We start from the raw sequence: 14,168 nt of genomic DNA, 5'->3' as shown, positions 1-14,168 counted from the left end.
AAATAAAAGTACAATGACAATGACATTTAATGTTGAAAATAAGTCAAATATATAGGGTTTATATTTTTATTCTTAAAAAACCACACTATGCTATAGCCCACTGTAGCCCTTATTGTGGTTCCGCCCTTGTTGGCAAAAGTGGCAGATTTCTCTAGGTGAAATGCTAAGGACTGGTATACATTAAACTTCTATTATTTTCCCCTGGAAAGTTCATAATTTTTTAGGGTTCGTTTTATATATAGAATGTGGATGATGTTATATATGCATGAGTAGTTAATCTCTTATGAACCCTTAATAAAAATATAATTTATAGGGTAACTAAAAATCCCTATGATTCATCTATGCATATAAATTAAGATTATGAAATTAAAACATGGTCACGATTAATTCTGTACCAAAAGAAAAGTTTAGGATTAATTAAATCCGAGGCAATCGTTTAACGTCCTTCAGATGCACAAGCACACAAAATTTAATTAGACAAATGGCTGAGATTAATTAACTTTATTCAAAGATCAAGATTAAATTAATTAGTTTAAGTCAGATCCTATATTCTAAAAACTAGAGAAAACATATCTAAACTTTGATTCTTTATGTCCACACAATTAAAATGATTGATACAGTTTCTAATATGTTGTAGGTTCCAAACCATGCTCATCAAAGATATTATTTATGTGATATGGAAAAGATTACGTCCTTCATCGTTTAGTTCCGTGAAGAACTCAGTTGGATTAGACTCCAGTGTAAAATCTCAATCGATTTATAGTAAAGGGTTTCCTCCATAAATCCCACTTAAAAGAGGTCAAGGATTTCTCCATAACCCCAAATTCCATAATTTCATCGCTTTCTTAGTCTTCCCCTCTTGTCCATATTTGTAAGCAATGCATCCAATTCTTTTTCACTTTGTCCATTGCGTCAAGCTCTCCTTCACTTTTCGTTGCCTTGGCATAGAGGCTTTTTTTTTTTGGTTTTTGGGCTTTTGGGGATGAGATGCTTCTATATATATAACAAGCAAACTTCGTATGTAATTAAGCTTTGGATCAGATGCTTCTAGGAAATTCCGTTTGCTTGGAATTACCTTCTCTTGAAGCAATGCCTGGTTCGTTGTCTTTCCCTTGTCTATTTATAGCGTACGAAAACTCATAGTGGCTTTTCCATTTGAGTTCTCTGCTTATGCATTGCTTTCATATTTCTCATATTTCAGTTGTTTGTATTGCCTTCTCCTTGATTGCCTCATCCTCGTGATTTTTCATTCAACGTCACGTTTCTCATAACAGTTGGTGAAGAGAAACTACACTTATGCAAGGATATTAGAGGTAAGTACATCTTGGAAACTTTCTGTCTTAAATTTGCACTATATGGTTGTTGGTTTTACTCTGATCCATTGAAAAACACACACACACACACACACAATTAGATAATTTGATATATGTATATAGTAATAGATGCAAATAGTATGTTGATCTCGTGAGATATATATTTTTCATTGTCTTCTTCGTGCCTAAGAATTTCATATGAAAAAACGGAAATAAGGTGTAGTATTAGGAATGACAAAATGTTCAGTTTTTCAACAATACCCTTGAATTTAGTAAAAATTATTAATACTACTTTAAACAAATGTTTTCTCCTAAAATACCTGGAAGAAAAAAAATAGATTCAATCCAAAAGAAACCTTAGCAGCAAAACTCCGTTGACCAAAAAACAAACATTATAAAAGATTCATTTGCCTCGCATCATATATGTCATGAACATTGAATTGCCTTACTCTTGTATATGTGCAATTCATATGAAGCAATCAACAAGTCAAAAGAGCAGCCCCAACCTCTTGTATATGTGCAATTCATATACAGCCAGGCTGCCAACAACAAAGCCAAAAGAGCCCACAAAGAAAGCACACCCATGAAAACAAAACCACAAAAGAAAAAGATTACAATCATATATAAAAAAGTTGCAACTTCCTGTTTAAGCCAATTGTAGCATCATCCATTATCTAAAATTCCATATCAATATTCATGATCTAAATTCAAAAGATCATCATGATTTATGAAAACCAATTTGCGTATGTAGGTTAAAACAAAATAAACAATTAAAAAAAAAGAAATATGAAGAGTTTTTTTAAGGGTAAGGAGTGGTATTTCCAAATTATAGCAAGGGTAGATTAGTCCCAAAGATTTGCATTAAATGCTTTGTCAAGTCGGGGGAAAAAATATCCCAAGTTCAGTCAAGGGTATGAACTTTCCCCCCTACACAGAAGTCCATCCAATATGTCCATAATTGCATTCTCAAGCTCCTAAAACTTGAACCAAATTGTCCCTTATTCCTTATGCCAACACCACAGCATCCATGCTATAATTCATCACTAAATTTAGAAATCCATGCATGATGCGTGGATGACACTGACAGTATGAAGTCGTAGACTCTCTCCAATATAAAAACAAATAATGATTACTTAGTATCAGTAGGTCGGTGAAAATTTTGCTCAAATAAGCTCTTGTTCCTCCAACAAATCAGCAGGTTATGCAAAAAAATTAAATATTTATGAGACTTGTCTAGTTAAAGAAAAATTTAATAAATTCATTAATTAATGTGGCACGCTCCAAATCTGGGGTAGACCAAAGTAGAAATCTGGAGCTGAGTGTGTGATAAATAAAATATAAATTAAAAGGACATCAATTATGGTTAGAATAAATATCTCTTATAAAATAACTCCAAAATCTTACAAAAATACCATAAGTAGATAAAGATTTATCATTCTCATATAATTGAACCTGAACTGGTTTAGTCATTGTCTCTACCACTAATTCATTTGGAAAAAAAAACAAATTTTAAAGGGTGAGGGATGATCAAACCACCGCTAAGAGAATAAATTATGTAATGTGCCAATGAAGCAATTCTATTTTACACACTCAAGAAAATATCAAGAAAAGATATACCAATCAACATCATATCAAATCATCACTTGTGATGCAACGCAGTGGCAACAAGTTGTTGTCCAGTGTCCCAAACAGTCCCAAAATACAGAGCATAGAAGGATAAAGCTATATAATAGAAGTTTGAATTGAAGATAATTGAGTTCTAGAGGTCAAAAATCCCAAAGGCAACTCTATTAACTAAAGTTTGGAATTATATTAATAAAAATTTTAAATACAAGAGTCTTTTAATAGCCTATTTACACGAGTAAAGTAGCCTAGCATTCCTATCCATGGTTTATTAAGAAAATCTAATTGACAAAGGAAATTAAAAAGCAAAAAGTTCAAATCCAACTTCCCCTCTGGTCCACTGCCTTAAAGATTACACTAAATTCAACTTGTTTAGTCTCACCAAATACCCTGTCAAAAGCTTTACCAACTCTCAAACAAACTTCACAATCTTCTTCCAAACAACAGTCAAACACAGTAGGGTTCTAAAATTATGAGACTGTCATCTTCCAATTTATTCGAAGTTCCCTCAACATCCTTCTTAGCAACAATTGTCCCACCTCCTTGCTCACAAATTCCAACTAATGGGCTCTCAAATGACCATTAACCTTGGCATATTTGGGAGCATTGCAGAATCTTCCTTCACATGGCTGCAAATTCCACTTTTCTCCCATCCTTATATAATGAATAGGTGTGTGCTTTAGTAGAATGTATCATGTCTTTGTCAAACAACCATGGTCTTCTTAATAGGATATGACATGCATCCATGGGACAACATCACACCAAGCTTCATCCTTAATAGTATTACCCATAGTGAACTTACCAAACACGTTGAAGTGACTGGTATCTCGTTGCCTTTTCGAAACCATGCAACCTTGTAAGGATTAAGATGCTTCTCAATTGGCAACTTTATTTTTTTTTATTGCCTCCTTCAAGATAATGTTTTCACTACTTACTTTATCAAGAATCACATTGCACATATTTCTGACACAAAGGCGGTTCAAAATATATATTATGTGGATGCCGAAGACCTCAATTTTTGGAGTTGTCATCACTCGCCTTACCACCAAATATTCTCCTCCAACCAGTAAAAGATCACTAACTTCCTATGACATAAGTGGGTTTCAAAAATTCATCTTATCACCTTTAACCTATGCCAAGTTTACTCTTCGTTGTTGGCAAGTGTAAGATAAATGCCATGCCTCTCCACAAGTGAAATATCAAACTTGTGAAATACTCCCATCCTTGTAATTTTTGACACCAGCATTGTTTTGAGGATAAAATTGTGCTATTTTCTCCCATTTTTACTCTTATCAGCACCTACCAACTTTCTACACTTGGTACTTGGATTGGTTTCAAGATCACTTTGGACACTATGAAGAGCAACTATATTCTTTGCCAACCCATTTTATCGCCTACTGCCACAACATGATACCTTTTTTTCTTCCATTAAGGCATGTTGTCAAGCATCTTCTAGGTTGAACAGACGGATCACACCCGCCCCCATGCCATCACCAATGGTAAGCACCTACAAATATGACCACATACCTCGATGTTGATCAGAGATCATCCTTACAACTTGCAAAATTAGCATACGCAAAAGCTTCTAATTTCAAATTGTTGCTTCTTCTGAAAACCAATTTGAAATCTTTAGTTCTCTGTAAATATCTCCACACCTTCTAGTAGGAAAGGCTATGTCAAGTCTAGTGCAAACTTGTGCATACATAAGACTGCCTACTAAGGAGGTATAAGGTTTGTCATTATCTAAATTTTCTCTTGTTCAGTCCTTGGTGCCGATTCCTTGCTCAACTTATCTGCTTTTGAAATAGGCATTTCAGTTCCACCACATCCTTACATATTGAATCTCTACAGGTACCTTTTCTATATAATTCCTCTGTGATAATCCAAGAACCCCTTTCTATTGATTCTTGCTAATTTCAATTCCGAAAACATAGGATGCTTCACCAAGATCTATCATTTCAAAATTTTAGACATGAATTCTTTACAACTATGTTACATTGATAAATCTGTGCATGCCAATAAGATGTCATCCACATATAATACCAATATGATGAAATTCCTCCCACTCTTCTTCATGTAAATGCATTCATCCAATGAATATTATGTAAAAACCATAATGCTTAACAACTTCATCAAATTTGATATACCACTGTCTAGAAGCTTGATTAAGACCATAAATCGATTTACACAGTTTACATACTAGATTTTCTCCCTTCTCTTGAATGAAACCTTCTAGTTGTTTCATAAATATTTCCTCTTCTAGATTTCTAGTCAAGAATGCAGTCTTTACATCCATTTGATGAAGTGTAAATCAAAACGTGATACCAATGCCATGATTACTCTAAATGAGTCTTTGGTTGAAACTGGTGAATAAGTTTTAATGTAATCTATCCCTTCTTACTGTGTGTATCCCTTGGCAACTAGTCTTGCCTTATATCTATTATTTTGTCCCTTAGGGTTTCTCTTGGTTTTGAAAACCCATTTGCAACCTATAGGTTTGCAATTTTGTGGCAGGTTCACTAGTTCCTACACACCATTTTTCTTTGTAGAGCTTAATTCTGATTTCATAGCTCCCCACCATTTTTCATTTCTCTCATTGGACATTTCTTGCTTATAGTTCATGGGATCTTCAATTACATTCACATCATGCTCAAATTCTTGTAAATATATGTAGTAGTCATCATATAGTGCTCTTTTCCTTTGTCTTTGTGATCTTCTCAACTCTATGTCCATTTGTTCATGGTTTTGTTCTGCTGGTTGATTTTTATTTGTGTTTCTGGTGGCAGAACTTGTTGTTCTTGAATTTCTTGTTCAAGTATCATTGGATCTCCAACTATTTCATCTTCCTGTACAGATTGGGTGCTACGCAAGTCAAAGCTAGGTAACATTATAATTCATTGTGTCTCCATTTTCTATTATAACTTCATAAAAATTGAAATTTTCTTCTTCTGTTGCATCATTTTTTATATTATATAAACACTGCTATTTGAGTTTCTACAAATCTGGTTGTATTTTGAGGGCAGTAAAATCTATACCCTTTAGTTCATTCTGGATAGCCAACAAAATAGCCACTGCTTGTTCTTGAATCCGACTTCTTTTCCATAGGATTGTATAATTTTGCTTCAGCTCTACGGCCCCACACTATGAGATGATTCAAACTCGGTTTTCTTTTAACCCAAACTTCATAAGGGATAGCATTTACGCTTTTAGTAGGTACTCTATTCAATATATAATTTTCCGTTTTCAATGCTTCTCCCCAGACTAACCCGACACTAACCTTGGTCTAACATGGTTGTGGTGAAGGTATAGAAATCTTCTTCTCCTATGTAGTCCATAAACTCCCTCTAGATGAGGTGAGATGTCAATATGAGTTTGTCTTGACTGCTAGGAAAGGGACCTCTATATATAAGCATTGCTTAAGTATTTTGCCCATCGAAGAACACTTAAACAAATTCTGATTGCACTAGAATAGAATGTTTTAATCCATGTAAGAATAGGAATCCTCAAAGCTCTAGTTTTCTAATTAAATTGCACTTTAAACTAGAACTACAGATATGCTTGAGTTTTGTTTCTTAATTAATACTAAATTGCAACTCCTTATGTGATTAGAAGATCATTCTAATGTGGTTTAAGACAATGTAATGTCTTACACTTCTTCCATAGGTTTCCATTCTCTAGACTTGCCTATGAATCTAAATAATCTTCTACATGCATATTTCCATAAAAATCAGCAACTTCAATTGGAATTCCTCCGCCATTCAAACCCAATGCACGAACCAACCGCTCTTCCACTCCCCCTTGATTACCATCACCATGGTTGCATTCCAGAATCTCCATATAGGCATCCATGAATTCCTGTCTTTGGAGGGTGTGCATCCCTCTAGACATATCTTCTATAATCCGCCGCATCTCAGTCATCTATGTTTGTTAGGCTTGGTTTTCTTGTCCACAACCTCTACCATGACCAACCATGATGTGGAGGAAGGATTTTCCTAGCCTCTGGTACCAATTTGATGCAGGGTAGCATCTATAAGTAGTTGTCCAATGAACCAAACAATCCCAAAATACATAGAATAAAAGGATAAAGCTATAAAATAGAAGTTAGAACGAAAATAATTGAGTTCTAGGTCAAATTTCCTAAAAGAAACTGTAGCGACTAAAGTCTAGAATTATATTTATAAAAAATTGAATACATGAGTCTCTTAATAGCCTATTTATACAAGAGTAAAGCAGCCTAGCAATCTTATCCCTTGGTTTCTTAAGAAAACCTAATTGGCAAAGGAAATTAAAAACCAATAAAACTAGAAATTCAACCAAATCTTAGTAAGAATAGGAAAACGAGATTAACAAATTAACTTGTTAATTTAATATAGCTAAGACACAGCCTATATAAAACTTATTCCTTTTGGTTCCAATGGAGGCCAGCTAATAATAAAAAAAAGGCGTAGTCAAATAAAATAAAATTTTAATCCCTTTAAAGAAAACATAATCTTCGGAAAGGTGTGAAAGTAAACAATTGTCAGAAGATGTGACATTTAAGGCAATAAAAATTTCATTTTTTTTATAGGAATAAATAAAAATTTCATTGATAATGGTAAAATCGTACAAAGTGTGCAAATTATTTTTATATTGATCTATTTTTCATTGACTTTGTACAGATTGGGAGACAAGATACAGAGATAACCATTTCATCTACGTGTCTTTGATCTCACAAGGAAATGGATATTGTTATTTCAATTGTGTCCAAAATTGCAGAGTCCTTGGTGAGACCAATAGGCAGAGAATCTGGCTATTTGATTTACTATGATACCAACATGAAAGATCTAAAGAATCAACTTAAAAAGCTTTTTGAGAAGAAAGATGGGGTGCAAGAATTGGTTAATGCTGCCAAAAGGAATGGTGAAGTTATCAACTCTGATGTTCAAAGTTGGCTAACAAGTGTTAACGAGTTAATTAAAAAAGTGTCGCATTTTGAGGCAGAAGTCCGCATGAAAAGGCGATGCTTGTACCGGTGGAACATAAGTAGGAAAGCCACTAAGATTACACAAGATGTTCTTTATCTCCAAAAAGAAGGAACATTCAATAAAGTTGCCCATCCTGCACCTCCACCGATGATATGGTCAACATTCAAAGAAGGTTTTAAGGATTTTAAATCCAGAATGACACATGTGAATAGGGTGATAGAGGTTTTGAAGAATGAAGACGTTAGAATGATTGGGATTTGTGGTATGGGGGGTGTGGGTAAAACCACAATGGTGAAAGAAATCATCAAAAGGCTGGAAGGATTGAAAGCATTCGATAATATTGTGATGGCAGTTGTGTCCCAAAGCCCAAGCATTCAGAAGATTCAATCAGAAATTGCAGAGGAGCTGGGGTTTAAATATGACGAGAATACCGAAAGTGGAAGAGCACGAAGGCTCTACAGAAGACTCATGGAAATAAATAGCATCCTAATTGTATTAGATGATGTGTGGACAGAGCTGGATTTTGAGGCTATAGGACTTCCTTCTCAACTTTCTCATAAAGGGTGCAAAGTTCTGTTGACCTCGCGAAACTCGGAAGTGTGCAATGCAATGGGAAGTCAAGAAATTTTTACAATCCCAGTTTTAACACCAGAGGAATCATGGGAACTCTTCCGTGAAATCATAGGTAAACCCTTGGACTATCCTGATTTGGCTAAACGAGTCACAAATGAGTGTGCAGGTTTACCTATTGCTATTTTAACTGTTGCGAAAGCACTAGAAAATAAGAGGAAGTATGAATGGGATGATGCCCTCAAATAGCTACAAAGTTCAGCTCCTGGAAGCATCTCTTCAATGAATGACAAAGTTTATTCAAGCATACAATGGAGTTATGATAGATTGGAGAGTGATGAAGCGAAGTCATGCCTTTTGCTTTGTTGTTTATTTCCTGAAGATTATGATATTCCAATTGAATATTTGGTTAGATATGGATGGGGTCGAGGGTATTTTAGTAACATTGATTCAGTGGAAGAAGCAAGAAATAGAGTGCATTCTTTGGTTGACAAACTTCAAAGAAGGTTTTTGTTGCTAGAGAGCAAATTGAAAGACCATACCAAGATGCATGACATAGTTCGTGATGTTACCATATCAATTGCCTCAAGATATCCACATAGATTTCTAATAAGATGTGATGCTGAAAAGAAAGGGTGGCCAAAGATATACGCCCATTACACAACAATCTCACTGATACCAATTAATATTGATGAGATCCCAGTTGGCCTGGAGTGTCCAAAACTTGAGCTTCTACACTTAGAAGGCGAACGTTATTCGGAAAATAGCATGGACATCATGTGTAAAGGGATGAAAGAGCTGAAGGTTTTAGCATTGGTAGACGTGCGTGGGATTTCAGCCCTGCCAAGTTCACTAGGACTATTGAAGAGCCTTCGAACCTTGTCCCTAAATGGTTGTCATTATTTAACAGATATATCTGATGCTATTGGAAGATTGGAAAATTTAGAGATCCTCAGCTTTCGTAAATGCTCTAGTATCTTAGAGTTGCCGAAGGAAATTGGACTTCTTCAACATTTAAGGTTGTTAGATATCACGGATTGTTATCGTCTTGAGAAGATTCCACATGGTCTCTTATCGAGCTTATCTAGTCTTGAAGAGTTGTATATGGAAAATAGTTTTGGCAAATGGGAACAATCAGCAGCAGAAAGCGAAGATAAGAGGATGGCAAGCCTTGTTGAGGTGATGTCTTTGTCTAATCATTTGAAGGTTTTAGTCATAGATATACCCGATTTCAACTTCTTTCCAAAAGACTTTTACTTGACAATCCAGACAACATTAAGATTCGACATATCCATCAAAGGGGTTCGTGAAGATTCATCAACAAGTGATGATTGTTATGCATTCGAAAATAAGTTGGAGATTTTTCAAAGTGATGCAACGGAATTCATGGGGATTCAAGTTGTTCGACTCTTATTTAAGAAATGTGAAGATTTAATCTTGGGAAGGATTAAGAATTTAAAGTATGTCCTCAATGAATTAGACCAAGAGGGATTGCAACACTTAAAAGTTTTAACAATTTGGGAGTGCCCTGAGATAGAATACCTTATAAATGGAGCAAGTTGGACTCAACAAACAGCCTTCCCTCTCATCCAATCAATCAAACTCTTGGGGATGCCCAAGCTAAAAGCAATATGCCACGACCAACTTCCACAGAGCTCTTTTATCAACTTAAGATCTCTTGAATTACATAATTGCCCTGTTTTAAAATATGTCTTCTCTCTATCAGTAGCAAGCAACTTGGTTCAACTCCAAAGCTTAAGTGTTGCCAGGTGTCCCCAAATGAAAGAAATCATCTCAAAGGAGTGGAGGGAACATGAGAAGGCATCGGACATCATAGCTTTCCCTAAATTAACAAAGTTGACACTCAAACATCTATCTGAAGAATTCGTTGGTTTCTACGAAGCCAACAAGCTATACTCCAACAATGAGGTATGTTACATATATAACTTATTATTTCGATGCTTGAATAGTATAATTGTTTTGTTAATTTTTTATTTTTTTTGGTTTACTTGCCATGAGGTCTGAATTTAGTTTGACTATTATTTACTCATTTTCTTCCTAAAAACTGAAAATATTCTCATACTGATAAATGAGGAATTTAGTTCACTTGCCTTTAAAAAAAATAAATAAATAAATAATTGAGCATGTGCAGACCACAAAGAAAATCATCATATATCCATTTCATATATTTATTTGTAAAAATTTTGGACTCAGTTTTGTTAATAGTCTCATTACATAATATATTTAGAAATCTCGAACTATCTAAAGAAGCAAAGAAATTTAAGTTCACATATGTTTATTTTTGCACGTGGGCTGCCTGACCTGTATTGCTTGTATTCGAGAAATCAAAGCTATAAACTACCGGTACAAGCACCAACAAAATTACGGTCTTAATTGCCACGCTCCAAATTGTTTACTGGAAAATTCTTGCCACGTGGAAGCATTTAGTTTGACCTGAGACCACAAAGTCTAGCTTTTATGTGATTATTATTCTGCAAAGCAGTGCAAAGTAGAGGAGAGGTTTCGTCTGAACAATATCAGCATAAAGAATCTAGAAACTGACTAGTCCTCCGATTAAAATTTGGTTTTATTAGTATTTTAATATGAAGTCATATTGAAGTAATTTAAATAATAATAATTGAGCTTGTTATTAATTTCATTTTTTAATATACAAAATGTTTCTTTAAATATTTATTAATTAATGAATCTTTTCAGGTAACAACGCCTAAGGATCAAAATGTGGTAGGAACTTCATATGATGAGCATCAATCTTCTAGAAGCTTTGAAAAAGCAGTATTTCCACTAAAGTGCATTTTATGGTTACAAAATCTAGAAGAAGTGGAACTAAATTTTGAAGAAGTGGAACTACAAGAGGCCAATGTAGATGTGTTCTTTGATTTGAAAGGCCATATGGTTAGGGATGGGCAGGCAGTTCCAGCATTTTCTCATTTACAAAATTTGTCCATATGGCATTCTACATGTCAACACCTTTGGAAGAACATTCCGCGTGGATTCCAGGGCTTCCAAAACTTAAGATGTTTAAGAATAGAATATGGTCGTGATCTCCAATATGTGTTCCCACATTCAATTGCCAGGCTACTTGTGAATCTTGAAGAGCTCCGTATAGCGGACTGTGAAAAAATGGAAACTATAGTCAGATCCGTTGATGAAAATGAAAAAGAGGATCACACGGGAATGACTTTGTTTCCCAAACTAAATAGTTTTGATCTGGTAGGGCTTCCGAGTCTTGAGAGTCTTTGTCCTGATGCTTCTACTTCTTTATGGTCAGCCGCCAAAATTATGTTTGTGCGAGATTGCGACAAACTGAAGACATTGGCTTCAGTATTTCCACAAATAAAAAAGTTGGAGAAAGATTCAACAACTCATCACGAAGATGAAGATGAAGGTATTTCATCAGGATCATGTGGATGTACACCTTATTCATGTGGCCCAATGACCAAACCTACTTCAACAAGAAATATTGTTCAAATATTGCCACGTCCAATCAATCAAGAGGTAAGCATTTCAATTTATTTCTATGAACCTAGAGCTACAATTGAGAATGACAATGATATTGCCATATATTGAAATTATATAAATTATATACGGTTGCTCAATTGATGTTTGATTTTCTAGGTTGCACCAACAAATCTTGATCAAGACTCAAATGGTTGCTCAATTGAACGTCTTTCTGTACTATCTTGTGAGTCATTGGAAGTTGTTTTCCAACTCAAGGGACCAAAGGATGTGGAAAGCCACAATGTTCAAGCATTCAATAAGTTGTGTTACTTGTTGTTATACAATTTGCCAAGTTTAATGCACGTATGGGAAACGGGCGGTTCACATCATATCACAGGCTTCGGAAACTTGACATTCTTAAGTGTATCCTACTGTGGTAGTTTGCGATATTTGTTCTTGTCAACTGTGGCCAAGCTCCTTGTCAGTTTAAAGGACTTAGAAGTTAGGAATTGTGAGAAGATTGAACACGTTACTGCAGAAGCAGACAGAATGTGCTTATCAGGAAATTACATTTCCTCGATTGAATTCCATGATGCTTGAAGATCTACCAAACCTTATTTGTTTTTCGACTGAAGCTTATACTTTGAAGTTGCCATCTTTGATGGAATTGAGGGTTATAAATTGTCCAGATTTAAGAACATTTGCTTCTAAGGTTGTCAACACACATTCTGTAATTCAAGTGTACACAGAGTTGGGAAAGTCTGAGTGGATGGGGGACCTCAATAGCACTATAGGGAACATTCACGAAAAAAGGTATGCTCCTGAATGCTCACTGGTGTTTAGTCAATAATATAACAATTAAAGTGTTTCTTTTTCAAACCTGATTGCATCTCAATGATACACATTCTTTTCTTTTGAATAGGAGACCGAATTCTAATGAGATAGTAGAGATATGATGTTAACACAGAGAAGTGCAGAGGTGAGTATATATATGTTGCCATCTCCAACTTCTATATTAAGTAAATCTTATTACTAAAAACAATATGCAATATTATGTCATATTAAGGAAAGAATTAAATTGAGTTAGCATGATCAAATTAGATTCTAATGATATAAACAAAGAAAATTACGTGTGAAGATTGTTTAAGCTTCGATTTGACAAGAATTTACAATGTATTTCATTTGTGTTTGAGGTTATGTTAATTCAAGTGTTCTATCATTGATATATAGTAGACGAAAACAAAACAAACAGCCTAATTTTGATGTGGTATCTCATTAGAGAATCTCCAATGGGCTCCTCCCTAAATGAGATTCTAAGTTAAAATTTAGAGTGAATGTCAGGAACCCAACTCCAAAAATGCTCCTGTCTTGATCCTAAAATAAGGAGACCCCTGGGTGCTCTAAAATATTAGAGAGAAATGTACACTTATATTTCTACATCGTTCTCTTCACCCCCTCTCTTTTGTTGAACAAAATACTTCTTCTTGCAAGTCAAATCACACAAAGGAAATCATTAAGACGGGATTTCTAGATGGCTAGGATTTACGTTAATTGGGTTTCTGATAGGTTTCTTTAATGTATTTTGTATCTCCATCTGATGATATATAGGAATTGAAGGAACTTTTCTGTTTTTAGTGATATGATCATGTTTTTGTTTTGTTAAATTATACTGATAGGAATACTGGTCAGCATGGTCACATTCTTTACTGATAGGATTCTCACATTTACCGCATTGGATGAACACTTTCAATGTGGTGTAACTTATTGTGTTTAGAAGTTCATGCATCCTTCTCTTTAGCTCTAGAGTGTTTTGTATATTGCCTTTTTTTTCCAGTTGACAAAATTTCGTACTGAGACTGGCCACCATTTGTCACTTTCCATTTTAGTATAAGCTGATGAGTATTATTTTTCTAGTTTAATATTGCTTCCCTATTTTCAGCACATTGATGAGGAGGTTGAGTTCTGTTCTGAAGAATTTTATGAGGATGTGCATAGAGTTAGTTCTTCAAGTTTGGAATAGCAAGTTGCAATTCCCCATCTCAAACCTCATCAATTCTTGAGAAACAATCCCATTTCAATTCCAAGTGTGTTGAAGTGTATTATAATTCATGTACTGGATTTCATTTGTGTATCATTCAAATGTTTGAGCAGATTTGATGGTTAAAGCATAAGTTCATGTATTTTTTAGAGTTATCAAGGATTGATGTTAAATTGTCTCTTCAAATAAGTAGTTCTTGAA

At 34.7% G+C, this 14,168-nt stretch overlaps 1 protein-coding gene across 1 annotated transcript; it reads left to right on the top strand.

Annotated features, from left to right (window-relative positions):
• The first annotated feature begins 7,654 nt into the window (after positions 1 to 7,654).
• Positions 7,655 to 14,168, top strand: LOC103343157 (disease resistance protein At4g27190-like). Its single transcript, XM_089042958.1, is given in 6 exon segments — positions 7,655 to 10,399; positions 11,186 to 11,986; positions 12,107 to 12,481; positions 12,483 to 12,742; positions 12,852 to 12,908; positions 13,869 to 14,168. Coding segments are annotated over 5 exon segments (4,215 nt in total). The 3' UTR covers positions 12,886 to 12,908; positions 13,869 to 14,168.

Source organism: Prunus mume, linkage group LG8 (genome assembly GCF_029339155.1).
Source record: "Prunus mume cultivar Tortuosa linkage group LG8, ASM2933915v1, whole genome shotgun sequence".
NCBI classification, from domain to species: Eukaryota; Viridiplantae; Streptophyta; class Magnoliopsida; order Rosales; family Rosaceae; genus Prunus; species Prunus mume.
This window is presented reverse-complemented; position numbering and strand designations above follow the sequence as displayed.